The sequence below is a fragment of the Lithobates pipiens genome, unplaced genomic scaffold (genome assembly GCF_037356315.1).
Source record: "Lithobates pipiens isolate NorthernLeopardFrog02 unplaced genomic scaffold, aLitPip1_a1.2 Scaffold_16, whole genome shotgun sequence".
Lineage (NCBI taxonomy): Eukaryota > Metazoa > Chordata > Amphibia > Anura > Ranidae > Lithobates > Lithobates pipiens.
Genome location: NW_027507748.1, coordinates 34,052,087 through 34,069,148, shown reverse-complemented (window position 1 = coordinate 34,069,148; position 17,062 = coordinate 34,052,087). Strand labels below are relative to the sequence as shown.

The following is a 17,062-nucleotide window of genomic DNA, read 5'->3' as shown; positions in this document are numbered from 1 at the left end:
AGACTCCTTTATTAACTCCAGATATTCTCAGAAACGTACACCTACCCCCACTCCCCCCACCCCTTTCCCCAGCTCTAACTTAGCTGAGACCTCAATGAGCTCCTGTAGAATTTTTAGGTGAATTGTCCAGAAGGATAGCGGCCCTTCAGCCTGGGAACACCTCCTTCTGGACAAGAACAGGGCAGCTCCACACCCAGACTATTTATTTACTCTCCAGCCACCTACTGGGCACCCACCCGCAGGGATTGGCTGAGGCAACATAAATATTCAGGATGCTGATCCACCTTTCCCCTCCCACTACATTCTAGAATCCTCCGGAAGACGGGGGAAACAATCAAACCGTCAACCAAACCGTCAACCAGTGAAGTCCAGATCAGCCCAGAGCAATCACACACTGCTCCCCTGATTACAGAGGGGCCAAAATAACTAAATTTACCTAAACAACCTGGAATCCTTTCTAGGAGGGTGCTACACTCATTAGAAAGATCAAAGCAACCATCCATTTGCTCTTCAATATGTTAAAGGTTACATTAGTTAACCAGGTTTGAAAAAGGCACACCTCCATCTAATTCAACCAACACAAACAAAAAATAAAATAAATAGTTAAAAACCTTCATATATAGAATCCTATACCCACAGTTGAGCAAGAGGAACCCTGAATTGCTCCTGAAGGCAATCAGATATTTTCTGAATCAACAATCTCTGATTACAGGCAGTCCCGAGTTCCGAACATCTGACTTGCGAATGACTCCTACTTACGAACGGGAGGTGGCGTGACTTCTCTGGCATTCTGCGCATGCGTGGCCACTTTTAGAAGGTGGGCACACCGGAAAGCATTGAAAACAATGGAATACAATGCCTGCGCATGTGCAGCTACTTGACAGAGCATCGGAAAACATGGGAAAACTACGCCTCTGCCGTTCTGCGCATGCGCTTCCGACTTATGAGCATATTCAACTTAAGAAAAAATTGGCAGTCCCTAACCCGTTCATAACTCGAGGACTGCCTGTACCTAACAAGAGACATTTTTATACCAGAAGACACACGTCGTGTATTCTTCATGGATTTGACAGTCTACATCTCTCCATTTAAAAACAATGCCAAAATCATGCCTTTGCTGGGAAGAGACGTATAACAAGATATTTCAACAGCTCAGTGGTAACAACAATGCCTATGCCCAATGGACCGACAGGAACTGCTCCCCATTGACAATGTCACATATGACGAAACGCGTCTGGAGGAGGATACATGCTGACGTCACTAGGAGGATGGGAGTTTGTTTGCAGCCAGACCGTCTCTGTATTTTTATGTGCAATTTTTAAACTTCTACAATGTAAGTGCAATGCTGTTTTTTTATTAATAAATAACTATTAGGCAATATTACACTATGGTAGTTCTCTCTTTCTGGGTTACTGCTGAGTGAGTTGCTGAATCAATGGTCCTGGATTGAGCGGTGTCATCGGTGTTTGAATATATCTGTGCAATCATTCATCCAGAGCTTATCCATACGATCTTCTGGGCTATAGCCACATGCCTGATTTTGCTTGCCATCTGGTAAGCAGGTTTTTCTTAAGGTGGTGGCACACTTATTGTGGTGTTAATATTAGAAGAATTGATGATTATTATTCCACATTTCTTGCCACATGAGACATGTTCTCCATCTCTACAATCAACTATTTGTAAATTGGACTTTATTAGTACGGCGGTTTCTTCCCTTTGCCACATGAAAAAATATAATAAAATATTTACAAAAAAAGTGAGGGGTGTACTCACTTTTGTGAGATACTGTATATCCCCCCTCTCCCAAGTGTTGAGCAAAAATTTGGCTCTAAAATTGACCCCCGAACAAAGAGACTTCATACTCTTTATCAAACACAAGTCTTCCATTTCTTTGCCCTTGTACACACGGTCGGACATTCTGACAACAAAATCCGTCGGATTATGTCCGACGGATTTTTGTCCGAAACTGGTGTTGCATACACAAGGTCGGACAAAGTTGTTGGAAAATCCGATCGTACGTAACGTGACGACGTTATTCCGTTACGATGGGACTACGTTCAGGCTATTAGCCAATAGCTTTGGTCTAGGAATTTGATCTGAGCATGCATGGCACTTCGTGTCCTATCAGAATTCTCTACACACAATCGGACCGATCGGATCATGTTGTCGGAAAGTTTTATAGCCCAGCTCTAAAACTTTGTCGGTTGGATATTCCGATGGAAACAGTCCGATGGAGCCCACACACAGTCGGATTATCCGACAACACGGTCCGATTGGACATTTTCCGTCTGAATGTCCGACCGTGTGTACAAGGGCTAAGAGGTTAAAGGACTCAGGTTACAAGCTCCTTACCAGGTGGTACAGAGTCCTGAAGAAATTATACCGTATGTTCCCAGTCCCGATTTGTGGAGATGTGGCATGGCTAGGGGCACACTATTTCACATCTGCTGACGAATCACCCCCTTGTGACGTGATGTCTGCCCCCTGTTTCAAGATCTCATTGGTCTGACCCTTGAACAAGACCCAGCTGCTTATCACCTGCACCTCAACTCGCTATTCAAATAAAATGATCGTCATTCCTTGGAGAGACATTCTTAAAGCGGGCGTAAACCCAGTTTGAAAAAACACTTACATTCCCGGCATGCCGGAAATGCTAACTTTCACATTGGTTGTGCTCTCAACCAAACTTTCAAGCCATCCAATGGCTGGTTTCATAACTGATCACATGTGCAGCATTATGGCAGTTGAAGAAGCATTAGAGGCCAAGATGGCAGCTTCCTTGACTGAAAACGATAGTAGGGTTTACTTCCACTTTAATGTGGTCAGGGCTTGTGTCCTGGCACAATGGAAATCGACATCCCTTCCCATGGTGTCTCAGTAGATTAGGTCGGTGAATGACATTGTGCGCATGGAGGAACTCGCATCATCCTTGAGGAAACAAGAGGCCCACTTCCACAAGCCGTGGTTCTACTGGACTCAGTTTACTTTCTCCTGGAAAGTCACAGAGCTCCTTGGGCCTGGTCCTTGTATAGGCAGGGATGTAGTGGACCTGGGAAGGATCGTTTACTACCCTACCTACCCTTCCCAACCCGAGCTTCCAATACACTGACACTATGGTTGCCCTAGGGGCCCCCCTTTTATAGTGAGGGGTCTATGCTTATCCCCCCAAAAAAAAACAAAAAACGTATAGGTCCTTCTAAGCCTGCAGAACATAATTCAAAGGCCTTCAGTACATTTTTTAAAAACATTCTCCCAGGTGGATAGTAAGGTTGAATAAAGACACCAGTCCATTCGATTCAACCTGAGTGAGTGTCTACAATTGTCCCTATCCCTGTACATTTCTCACTCACATCGGTCCCTACCCTCAAGGAGCCACAATCCAAGGTCCCCATTCATATACTAGGGCCAATTTTGGACAGAAGCCAATTAACCTACCAGCATGTCTTTGGATTTGGATCTTCACATAAATTTGCCGAGACCTCAGCTTGGACCCATAGCAGCAGCAAACTCAAACCTGATCCCTAGTCTGCAATATTGTACAGCGTTTTAGAAAAACGCACATTTTCTTTTGTTTGCTCATTATTCATAATTTTGTAGTGGTGCCAGGACTGCATCCATTTGCTTCCAAAGGACCTGGGAATATAAGATTTTCTTTAAAAATATTAATGTTTTTAATTTTGATGAAACCTGACTATGCAAACTCCTCTTCCTGATTGTATTGGCACGTCTTGTCTACAGTTCAATATATTTGTTTTTTGTTTTTTTTAGGCAAAGAGAACACCGCTGCTGAAAACTTTGCCTGTGTGGTCTATAATGTCTCTATTGTAAACTGTTCATGGACTGCGGGTAGAGAAGCCCCAAAAGACACCAATTATTCCTTGGCCATCAGGTAAATTCAACACCTTTATGTAACACTCTTGGAAAAACAATACAGTTTATCAAAACTACAAGCTGGGATGGTTGGAAGGCCTAAAGATTTTGCCTTTTAACCACCTCAATACCGGGCACTTAAACACCTCCCTGCCCAGACCAATTTTGAGCTTTCAGCGCTGTCGCACTTTGAATGATAATTGCGCGGTCATACAACACTGTACCCAAATGAAATTTTTATCATTTTTTCCCCACAAATAGAGCTTTCTTTTGGTGGTATTTGATCACCTCTATGGTTTTTATTTTTTGCTAAACAAATAAAAAAAGGCCGAAAATTTTGAAAAAAAATGTTTTTTTTTGTTTCAGTTTCAAAACTTTGTAAATAAGTACGTTTTCTCCTTCACTGATGGGCACTGATGGGGCTGCACTGATGGGCACTGATAAGGCGGCACTGATGGGCACTGATGAGGTGGCACCAATGAAGTGGCGCTGATGAGGTGGCATTGATGGGCACTGATATGTGTCACTGATATGTGGCACTGATAGGCTGCACTGATGGGCGACACGGATGGACATGGATAGGCGGCACAGATGGGCATGGATGGGCACTGATAGTTGGCATGGATGGGCACTGATAGGTGGCATGGATGGGCACTGATAGGCGACATTGCATTGTATTGTTTTGTGCTGATGGGTGCCAATCAGTGCCAAACAATAATGCATGCCAATCAGTGATGCCCATTGTGGGCACTGATTGGCATCCATTGTGGGCACTGATTGGCATCCATTGTGGGCACTGACTGGTATCCCTGGTGGTCTAGGGTGGATAACCTGGTGCTGGGCATCCCTGGTGGTCTGGTGGCGTCCCTGGTCCAGTGTGGGCATCCTCGGGGGGGCTGTGCTGATAATAGATCAGCACAGACCCCCCCTGTCAGAGGAGCAGCCGATCGGCTCTCCTCTACTTGCATCTGACAGGCAAGAGTGAGGAAAAGCCGATCACCGTCTCTTCCTATTTACACTGTGATCAGCCGTGATTGGAAACGGCTGATCACGTGGTAAAGAGTCTCCGGAGACTCTTTACCGAGATCGTAGTTTCGGGGTGTCTTACTGACACCCCGCAACAATGTTCGCCGTGATCCGTGCCCCCCCCCCCCCAGGGGCGCACATCGGCTAAAAATCCTGAGGACCGCCTATGACGTCCGGTCAGGATTTTGAAACCACTTTGCAGCCTATAGGGCGGGCGGCAAGTGGTTAATACTTGGTCCATCTAAAACATAAATTGAATTGTTTTAATAGACACTGGAGAGTTAGAGCAGTACTTGGATCTACACCAGTGTTTCTCAACCTTTTTTCAGTCAAGGCACCCTTTAAAATTCGAGGCACCCTATCCTAAAATGGTAATAACGAAACAAATAACTACAGTTACGCAGCAACATCCACACAAGTAGGACATCCAACGTTAAAGGTGCTTTATTCTTCCAAAGCAAAATACACCTTTTCACACAGGGTCTGACTACCTGTTCCAATCTTTCTCTTCCACGCTCTGCTAATGTAACTCCTGTGCTGGCAGAAAGGGGCAAACAAGGACGCTGTGCAGCCAACCGATGTCCTCATCAACCAATGTCATTGGATGTTAGGAGGCAACCAAAGAGAAGATTGTAATAGTTCACAATGAAAATCCATGGTTTTCTGTAACTAAAAGGCAGGCTTTAGCCACCCTCTGGTGTGTATACAATTTTTAGTAATTTTGCCAAGGCACCCCTGAAGAAACCTGAAGGCACCCTGGTTGAAAAAGGCTGGTCTACACATCTGATATGCTCATAATGAACGGTTCCAACCATCACTGCTGATTTTTTTTTATTATTATTTTTTTTTTATGATAAAGAATGTCACAGGATGACCTTGAACACACAAAGGTTGACAGAAAAAAAAAAACCCAAGCTCCCCAGTAGACAGACACAGAGTTGGGAACCATGGCAGGAAGATCTGATGGAGCATCCAAGAGATGCAAGAACCCAGCAGCTTACACAGTGCACCATGCTCCACCTATTACTGTAAGATGACAAGTTCTCAATTATAGGCACAATGAGCATATTCCTACCAAGAGTTGTATATCTTAAAAACACCACCTGGATTTCTTGGTAATCTCACAAAAGTGGACAATACATACATGCCACCTAGGTTCCTTTCATACACATTGTGAAGGGCGCCATGGTTTATGGCGGCTATGGAAAAAATAAACTTTTTGTTTTCTCAGAACTTAATATGGTCTGGGTCTTGAAGCCTGAAATATTTGTAAAGCTTTGGGTGGGACCTCTGACCCCCTAGATCCACATCTTACCTGGTAGCCAGACCTCATTAATAGTCTCAGCTGTTCACAGACCTTTTATATACTGTATGTGATCTGACGGATGATCAGGACTCCCTCTCTCCTTTATATTTGTGATCTCACTGATGATCGGAGCTTTTTTTATACACTCACTGGACACTTTATTAGGTACACCTTGCTAGTACCGGGTTGGGCCCTATTTGCCTTCAGAACGGCCTTCATTCTTAGTGGCATAGATTCAACAAGGGGTTGGAAACATTCCTCAGAGATTTTGGTCCATAGTGACATGATAGCATCATGCAGTTTCTGCAGATTTTTTCAGCTGCACATCTATTATGCAAATCTCCACCCCCATCCCAAAGGTCCTCTATTGGATTGAGATCTGGTGAGTGTTATCTGGTGAATGTGGAGACCATTGGAGTGCAGTGACCTCATTGCCCAGTGGTGAGATGATTGGAGCTTTGTGACATGGTGCATTATCCTGCTGGAAGGAGCCATCAGAAGATGGGGACACTGTAGTCATAAAGGGATAGCCATGATCAGCAACAATACTCAGGTAGGCCGTGGTGTTCAGTTGGTACTGAGGGGCCCGAAGTGTGCCAAGAAAATATCCCCCACACCATTACACCACCACCACAAGCCTGAACCGTTGATACAAGGCAGGATGGATCCATACTGCATGAAAATCTCAGTAGATCAGTCGTTTTTAAAATACTCAGATCAGCTTGTCTGGCATCAACAACCATGCCACGTTCAAAGCCATTTAAATCCCCTTTCTTCCCCATTCTGATGCTCGGTTTGAACTTCAGCAAGCTGTTTTCACCATGCCTAGATGCCTAAATGCAAACTGTGTTACAGCAAATTTACACTGTTATACAAGCTGTACACTCACTACTTTACATTGTAGACAAGTGTCATTTTTTCAGTGTTGTCACATGAAAAGATAGAATAAAATATGTACTGTAACTGAAACATCAAACAAAGTGCCAGTGTGCAATAATGAAAAAAAAAAAAAAAATGTAATGTATACAAGTGTATATATACAAGGTGACTATAGTGACTCTTATAAAAATATATAAATATGGTAACTCATAAAAAATCCAGCCGGAGCTATTTGTGTCATTACATCTGGTTTTGGTCCGTGGAACGCACCGCAACCCGGCCCTCCTGGTTTTTGTACACAACGCCTGTATTTGTTTGGAATCTTGTAAGTTTGCCAATTTACTTGCACAATAAACATTTGTTATATGGAGTTACGCTATGGGCTCTATTATTGTCTTTACATGAGCATACTGGGCGAAAGAAACTAAGGAGGTTGACGTAAGGTCAATATATTCACCCTGTATATATACTTGGATAAATTACATATATATTTTTCATTATTTCTAGAGCTGTTACTGGTTAAAATTTCAATTTTTTTTTTAAATTGATTAATCGACTAATTTTGATTAATTATAACGCACATACAGATCCAACTACTTTTAGCTGATCTCCTTGCATTGCAACTCTGCATTAGTCAGTGGTAAATGTGGTATACACTATATACAATCACCCGACACTAGTTAGTTTCCACAATCCATGACTTAACTTCACAGTTCACACAAATATGTTTTAAATTCAAACTGTAGCACTGACGTAAGTCTTTTTTTTTCCACAGTAGGATGACAATCCCTCCACCTCCGGTCTAACTAATCACTCCCACCTTATGACATGGACCTCTGTGCAAACAGGTGGTCATGCAAGCGGGTAACAAAAGGGTTAACACGGACCATAAACTTCTCTCACGCTTTCTTAGATCTCAGCTAGGACGTCAGGTCATGGGTAGAAAGAAAAGATCTAAGTGCTCACCACTTAAGTATAAGATTTCATTTTTGTGTTCAAACACAAACTACTCACATAAAGATGATAAAAACACAGCATGTAAAGCCGTCAATCGTGTTAGTTCCGTAGGGCAGCAGCGGGTCACGTCATGCGTAGCTCCTCCCCTGTACGTGTTACGTTCAATAAAAACTTCTACGTCACCGGACTCCTCCCCCCTTCCCTTCCTTAGCAGACGGAGGCACTTGGGGAAGGGGGGAGGAGTCCGGTGATGTCGATGTCTGTGACGTCACCGGATCTCCGACGGAACTCCCTGAACACCTGGGAGCCGGCGGAGAGCTGAGTACCGATCAAAAGAATTGATCAAAAAAATTAATCGATTAATCTAGGAATTAATCTTTAATTTCCACCGCCCTAATTATTTCACATTAGCAGTTTGTTTGATGGTTCAGTTATATGTGTATTTGCGCTTTTTTTGTATCAAGGTACTGTTGCCTGTGTAGGTTGCCTATGCCCTTTTTTGTTGGTTTTGTGCCTTTTTGTACATTAATATGTATTTGATATATGAACGTTCAATTCAATTAGCTGTGGCAATTCCGCTTAGCCACACTGCACCTCCCCTAATCCATGTGCAGGGCGCCGGACGCATGGTTCTAATTGGCTTCAAAAAAGGGTAGGCTTGGGGCGCAGAGCACTGAGCGGCAGTGCCCGTCGGGGTGCAGGTTTGTTTGAGCACCAGCCTCACCACTGGATGGGAGGTCATTCAGCCACCGCTCAAGAACCCTTACCAACCTCTGGAAGAACCTTAATGTTCTCTGGTTGAGAATGGGTGATATAGACTGTCACTTGAGTCTCCCGGGGCTGCTGACATCACATTCAAGATGGCAGCAACCAGCAGCAGTCTCAGGGATGGTTGTCTACACAAGGGAGGCTTTTGCAGGTAAATAACATACATAAAGTACTGTATGTTAACCACTTCAATACCGGGCACTTAAACACCTTCCTGCCCAGACTAATTTTGAGCTTTCAGCGCTGTCGCACTTTGAATGACAATTGCGCAGTCATGCTACACTGTACCCAAATTAAATTTTTATCATTTTTTTCCCACAAATAGAGCTTTCTTTTGGTGGTATTTGATCACCTCTACGGTTTTTATTTTTTGCGCTACAAATAAAAAAATACCGAAAATTTTGAAAAAAAAAAATGTTTTTTTGTTTGTTTCAGTTTCAAAACTTTGTAAATAAGTACGTTTTCTCCTTCACTGATGGGCACTGATGGGGCTACACTGATGGGCACTGATAAGGCGGCACTGATGGGCACCAATGAAGTGGCACTGATGAGGTGGCATTGATGGACACTGATAGGCGGCACGGATGGGCGACACGGATGGGCGACACGGATGGGCGACACGGATGGACACTGATAGGTGGCACAAATTGGCACTGATAGCTGGCACGGATTGGCATGGATGGGCGGCAGAGATGGGCATGGATAGGCGGCACAGATGGGCATGGATAGGCGGCACAGATGGGCATGGGTGGGCACTGATAGGCGGCACAGGTGGGCACTCATAGGCGGCACAGGTGGGCACTTATAGGCGGCACAGGTGGGCACTCATAACAGGTGGGCACTCATAGGCGGCACAGGTGGGCACTCATAGGCGGCATTGGTGTTATACTGTACTAATGGATGCCAATCAGTTCCAAACAATAATGCATGCCAATCAGTGATGCCCATTGTGGGCACTGATTGGTATCCATTATGGGCACTGATTGGCATCCATTGTGCTGACCATTGGCATCCCTGGTGGTCTAGGGAGGATAATCAATCAGCACAGACCCCCCTGTCAGAGGAGCAGCCGATCGGCTCTCCTCTACTCGCGTCTGTCAGACGCGAGTGAGGAAAAGCCGATCACTGGCTCTTCCCATTTACACTGTGATCAGCCGTGATTGGACACGGCTGATCACGTGGTAAAGAGTCTCCGTCGGAGACTCTTTACCGAGATCGTAGTTGCCGGGTGTCAGACTGACACTCCGCAACAACAATCGCCGCGATGTGCGCCCCCGGGGGCGCGCAGCGGCTCATAATCCTGAGGATGTCCGGTCAGGATTATCAAACCACTTTGCCGCCGTCTTTTTGTAATAGGGCGGGCGGCAAGTGGTTAAATGCACCAAAAATCTTATGGGATAGAGCTTTCCATTTTTTTCGGGGTTTTTTTTTCGTTTTTTTCGTTTTTTTTTCTCTTCCCTACCCTTAGCTTCAGACAGAAGAACAGTTCGTTTTTGCTAATCATCAAAAGTTTAAATGTGGATGTCCCGTCCCCTTTTACCTGATTCACCATTAACCACTCCAATACCGGGCACTTAAACCCCCCTCCAGCCCAGACCAATTTTCAGCTTTCAGCGCTGTCGCACTTTGAATGACAATTGCGCGGTCATACAACACTGTACCCAAATGAAATTTATTTATTTTTTTTTCCACACAAATAGAGCTTTCTTTTGGGGGTATTTAACTGCTTGCCGACCAGCCACCATCATTTTACTGCGGCAGGTCAGCACGATCCCGAGAACCGTCGTAGCTATACGTTGGCTCGCGGGATCGGGAGAGCAGGCATACGCATTCGCCCGCTGCACAGTGGGGGGTGCCGATGCTCGTGGCTGACGGTAGCCATGACCGATCGCAGACGCGAGAGGCAGAACACGGAAGTTCTGTTCTGAGAGAAGTGACAGTTCTGTGTTCCTATTAGCTAGGAACCACGATCCGTCATTTCCTCTAGTCAGTCCCCTCCCCCCTTCAGTTAGAAACACCCCCCTGGGAACACATTTAACCCCTCGAGCGCCTCTAGTGTTAACCCCTTCACTCCCAGTGACATTTTTACAGTAATTAATGCATTTTCTCTTTTGTTCACTGACTGACACAGCTCCGGTAATCTTGACAGTAGGGTTATTATGCCACCTTCAGGAGAGGACTAGGCAGAACATGTAATACATGTGAAAACAACAGAACTTTACAGTTCCGCCCAGGGTGATCCCTCTGGTAATAACCCCTCAGCCTGCTTCCTGCAGCTCAGTTTTTTTTCTGCCTAGTGAAGGAGATGGACCTAGGCTCCCTGCCGGACCATCGGTCCTGGGATTTTTTGCTGAATGTTTGCCTTTTGCGCAAGATTTTAAGATCCTGTGATCTGCTATAAACAGCCAGCTGGGTGACAGGCTGGATAATCGAGATCCTTGTAGTCTCCCCAGCCTGGCCATCGAGCATGTGCAGACCCTAGCTACATGCTGGGTTGGCCACGACATGCCCCTCTGGCTCCAGGGGCAGCCAGTGAGCATAACGCTCCGGGGCACACATATGACCAGACTACGGATGTCCTTGTCACAGTGTGCCGTGGCCAGCAGCCACCCCGTACTGATCGGAGAGTGGGTCTGTGATGGGATGTCCCCAGCTCGTCCGGATGGTAAGTACAGCTCTCCCTGCCTCGGCAGGATAGAGCAGCTGGGCATTCCCTGAGGTTGATTAGGGGGTCCCTCTCCTCCCTCTCATCTCTCCCTGTCCCTATTGTCCCTCCTCCCCCCCTGTGGGGGATGCTGCATGATGGACTGCTGAGCGGTGTGTGTACCTGAGCCAGGAGTCCTCAGGGGCGCTCTAATCTTAGATTGGGAGCTGCGCTGGTTGTCTGTGTCCCTGGGTGTCTGTGGTCTCCTTGCTAGGTGGCTGGAGGTCTGCATGTGCTGATCACCATAGCGATGTTCTGCCGCATTTTCTCTGTTCATTCTCTGTGTACAGTTGTTTGTCAGACATTTTTTGTGTGCCTCAGTGGAAAGCATGGCCGGGGCCATTTTTCTGTAGCTCGGTGGCCATTTTTCTTGTGATTTTGTCCCTTATACTGGGCGTCCGGTGGCCATTTTGTTGTAGCCCAGCGCGGTTTTCATCCTCAGCGCTGGACCCTGCTGCTCAGGACAGCACGTTTTTTTGCTCTGGACACCTGGGAGCTGATACTCGACGCAGACACCTGTAACTGAACGGGACATCACTCGGTCGTGGTGGTGAGTCCTGCGGTGGGGGCCCCTCGGTCTGCAGCAGCTAGGAGGGTGGGATTGTGCACCTGTCCTAAGTCCCCAAGGGTGGCAGACATGGCAGACAAGGTGGGTCAGCATGGCTTCAGAAACTGGTGTTTCTTCCCCAGAACTCCCTGCAATTGCAACCGGCTCGTCTGCAAACAGTGCAGTGCCTTTGGACGCTTTGTTGGCGGTCCTTGAAACATTCGTTGCCAGGGCGCAAAGGTGGTAAAAAACGGCCCCGGTGCCCCCCCCCCCGTCCCCCGGGGAGAGCTCTGACTCAGACTCGGGCCCCGCAGTGACTAGCGGCCCCTGATTCCCTGTCTGGGTCCGGACAAGACAAATCGTTAGTTGGAGGACTTATGACAACTGTGCGTGGGACCCTACTGACAGGAAGGCCGAGGCAGTGGCTCGTTCCTTATTTACGGTTGTGGGGTCAGCAATACGACCAGTACTGGCCGCAGCACTAGTGCCAAGAAGACTAAGGAGCCACGCTGCAGGCAAGGGCCCTCATTTTCCACTCAAAATAGGCTTTTTCATCTGTCCGAGACTTCAGCTAAACGCTCCCAGTCCGACAGGATGACCTCTGAGGGACAAATGTGTCCCTGGAACTGCAAGTCTTTGGGTGTTTGCAGCTCGGTGGGCCTCTCGGCTGTCCGACCAATGGGTCTGCGAACTGATTTCATCGGGCTACAAGATAGAGTTCCCCTCTTGTCCACCAAACAGATTCTTCCCCTCCAGTATACCCTTACTCCCGGCTCGCCTGGAGGCCCTATTGGGGGCACTGAGGGGGTGATAGTGCCTGTTCCAGAATTGGAAAGGTTTCAGGGGTTCTACGCAAATCTGTTTGTAGTCCTCAAAAAGGAAGTGGTAGGGGGCGTGGCTAACCACCGAGCGGTATGGCAGCTTGATTCCTCAGCTCCTGCACCGAACGGAATAAACGGTCTGATACAGCACCGATCGAGATACCGAAATGATCTCAGCGGATCCTCACACCCGGGGGAACCCGACCGGAGGCTCTCGGAAACGAAAGGACCTCAAACCACCGAAGAAACTGACCGAATTCTTTGCGCTCCCTCATGGAGAAAAGATCCAAGATGGCGCCCGCGGCGCCTCACAGCACGCAGGCCTACAACGTTCGGCGGCTTCTTACACAGACCTCCCGGACGCAACGGACGATCTCACGACTCCTCCACGAGATTCTGCCAGTTCCCTGCCTTCTTCGGGGACATCTTCTACCTCAAACAGCCCTGCTAAATCGCGGATTCGTTTAGAACCTTCGGATCCAGACCTGGAGGTAAGGCCTTCCCAGGACAAACCACTGCCTTTACCCTCACCTGCTTCCCCCATAGCTTCTTTCCCCACTTCTAATCAACCAGTCATAGATACTATGCTGAAAGAGATGTTGATCTCCCTGCACAGCTCCCTTCATCATGACATCTCCTCTATGTTCACTGCCTTTCAAACCGAACTGCTTCACACAGGCCGCAAGTTAGACAGAGTTGAAACCCAAATGGGAGCTATGACTGAAACGGTGAATGACCTAGTTGATGCCTACGATCACACGAAAGATGAGCAAAAATGGCTGCGGGCCAAAATGGCGGACCTCGAGGACCGCTCGAGGCGCAGCAATGTAAAAATCGGAGGCATACCTGAATCCATACTTCCTACTGACCTGAATTCATATGCCCGGCAGCTCATTTCCACAATTTTGCCTGATCTGCCACAGATTGAAACTATAGTCGATCGCATCCACCGCTTACCAAAACCGCCACACCTACCGCCTGAGGTACCTCGCGACACCTTGATGAGAATCCATTTTTATCATACTAAAGACATGCTACTTGCTCAATCCAGGCGCATGGGTCAACTCCCACCCCCCTATGCAAAGCTCCAGCTCTTTGCTGATATCTCCCAATATACTCGGCAGCAGAGACGACAACTTCAAACCATAACCAAACCACTCAACAACCACAGGATTCCCTATCAGTGGGGTTTCCCTACAAAGTTGGTGGTTACCAAAAATGGTACCCGCCACAACATTCACACGGTAGAAGAGGGCATCAAACTGCTCCGCACCTGGGGCATACTCCCAGAGATCGCACCTAATGGTTCACAGCCATCTGCACTGTTCCCTCAGAACTACAACGATCATCAACGATCCAACATGATCCAATGAATGCAAGATCGGTGCTGCACCACCTCTACTGGTTATTTGCAATCCGCTCGGTGCCTGCTCGTTGTACTTAGTCCACTGACTTTTCCCCCGGTTTGATCGGCAGTCCTAGTCACACTGCTGATCCCTCCCTACCTCTCCTCAGGTTACACCACCGGTTATCTCTCCATCAGCTCATTCTTTGCCCTTAACCATCTCCTTTTTGTTTTTCTTTTTGTCTTCCACCCCCTCCTACCCGTTCTGTTGTATTAGCAAGACCATCTACATTGAACCTCTACGAAGGACTACATCCTCATCCTCTATACGCAATTCGTGAGATCCAGGACCATTTTTACTAGTAACTGTAAGTACTGCTTTATTTGCATATACCACCACTCTCCCTCCACACTATGCCCAAATTTTTGTCCCTTAATGCTAAAGGCCTCAACCATCCGGCCAAAAGAAAGTCCCTCTGGCGTACGGCTCGAGACTCTCACTGTGATGTGCTTTGTGTTCAAGAAACACATTTCAAAAACTCTGCAGAACCTACTTGCTCCCACAGATCATTTCCCCACATCTTCAAGGCCTCTGGTCCTGAAAAAAGAAAAGGGGTGTTGATTGCCATCAATAACACTTGCTCATTTACCCTTCATGACACCTTACAGGATCCAGACGGCAGATACCTAGCAATAGCTTGTGACTTAAACAACACCAGATGCACTATTGTTACTCTGTATGCTCCAAACAAACGACAAATCCGCTTCCTTTCTAAATTGATGAAGAAAATCAACAGATTCAAGCAAGGCCAGTTGATAATCTGTGGAGACTTCAATCTGGTACCCGATTCCTCCATAGACTCCTCTTCCCAATCCAACAGGTTGACCTCCCCTATGGGTTCTTTTATTCGCTCCCATGATCTTTTTGACGTCTGGCGATGCCATCACTCCACTGAAAGAGACTACTCTTATTTCTCCCCCGTCACAACTCCTACACCAGGTGTTAAGATCCTCAGGTGGTGAGTCTGACTTAGTGGAAGGGGACCGCTCTTACGGCTCTGGTTCTGGTCTCTCTGGAATGGGAACAGGGAGACCGGAGCACAGCGGGGCAGGAGAGTCCAGCCAGGTGCAGCAGCAGCAGGTACCGGATAGGAGAGAATCCTCAGGAGCAGGAACTGGCAGTGGCAGGCAGGCCGCTGGGAGGAGACTGCAGGCAGGATGGCGGGCTCTTCTGGATGCAAGGTACAGATGCAGGAACAAGCAGGAACTGGCAGAGGTGTCAGGTACAGGCAGGGGTTCGGCAGTAGGTAGACAGTCCAAGAGAGGTCAAACAAGCCGGGGTCAGAGCAGGAGAGGTCAGCAGAGTCAGACGGAGCCAGGTCAGGTATCAGGTAGGTAGCAGAAGAATCAACAGGTTTCTTCAGGCACAAGCTGCAGACGAACAGCACAGAATGACTGCAGCTGCTCCTTTAAAAAGGGCCACTGGCGCCAATAGCGCTAACGCGCACTCGTGCGTGCGTATGCCGCGCGCACATCCGAACGACGTGCACACGCTCGTGCTTGGGGACGCGCGTGCCCACGACGACCCGCGGGACGAACGCGCGTGCGCGAACGGACACCCGATCGTGCAGAACGGGCGGATTCCTGACATTGCCCCCCCACAAGGGGCAACCTCCGGGTGCCCCTAACGACTCTCTTCTCAGGGTGTGCAGTAAAAAAGCCCTGAATTAATCTATCTGCATGTAAGTTGGCAGCAGGTTCCCAGGAGTTATTCTCTGGACCATAACCCTTCCATTTAATTAAAAACTGACCTTGTCCATGACGTCTTCTAAAATCCAGAATGGCCTCCACCTCGTATTCCTCATTGCCGTCGATCAACACTGGGTCAGGAGGACCTGTTCCTCTACCGGGAAAAGGATCAGGTACGGCCGGCTTAAGCAGAGCTACATGGAAGACCGGGTGAATTTTCATGGAAACAGGCAAAGACAGTTCATAGGAAACTTCATTGATCCTCCTTTTAACTGGAAACGGACCCAGAAATTTGGGTGCCAACTTTTTAGAAGGGCAGGCTAATTTTAAATTAGAAGTAGAAAGCCATACCTGGTCCCCGACTTGAAGAATCAGTTCTCCCCTTCTTCCTCGATCGAAATTCCTCTTGCTATCCGCCTGAGCCTTGGCTATGATCTCTTGGAGGATTTGGTTGTTCCGCTGCAGAAAGGATACGGTGTCCTGTACCGCTGGAACGTGGGATTCTGAAAGAATATCAGGGAGAAAGGACAGGTTAAAACCAAAATTAGCGAAAAACGGGGATTGGCCGGTGGTAGCATGGCTGGCATTGTTATAGGCGAACTCCGCCAAAGGTAAGAGGGAGACCCAATCGTCCTGGACAAAGGATGAAAAGCACCTAATGTATTGTTCAAGGGTTTGATTGGTGCGCTCCGTCTGTCCGTTGGTCTGCGGGTGGTAGGCGGAGGACAGGGCCAATTCTATTCTTAGGGCTTCACATAAGGCTCTCCAGAAACGAGAGGTGAATTGCACCCCTCTATCGGAAACAATATTGGAAGGTACCCCGTGAAGCCTGACTATCTCCTTGATGAAGATATGAGCCGTCTCCGATGCGGTGGGTGTTCCTTTCAAGGGTAGGAAATGGGCCATTTTAGACAAACGGTCACAGATCACAAAGATGGCTGTACAGTTCTCAGAAGGGGGAAGTTCCACAATGAAGTCCATCGTGATCATCCGCCAGGGGCGGTCGGGCACGGGAAGTGGTTTCAGCAGACCCCAGGCCCGGTTCCTGGGGACCTTGTTCCGGCTGCACACAGGGCAGGAATTCACATAT

General features: G+C 47.5%; 1 protein-coding gene across 2 annotated transcripts in view; it reads left to right on the top strand.

Annotated features, from left to right (window-relative positions):
- The window catches only part of LOC143981696 (granulocyte-macrophage colony-stimulating factor receptor subunit alpha-like), a 116,916-nt gene that overhangs the window by 29,822 nt on the left and 70,032 nt on the right, over nt 1-17,062 (top strand). For both annotated transcript variants that reach the window (XM_077479711.1, XM_077479710.1), the window contains exon 5: nt 3,769-3,889. In XM_077479711.1, the coding sequence (XP_077335837.1) occupies nt 3,769-3,889 (121 nt within the window). The remainder of the gene's footprint in view (nt 1-3,768; nt 3,890-17,062) is intronic.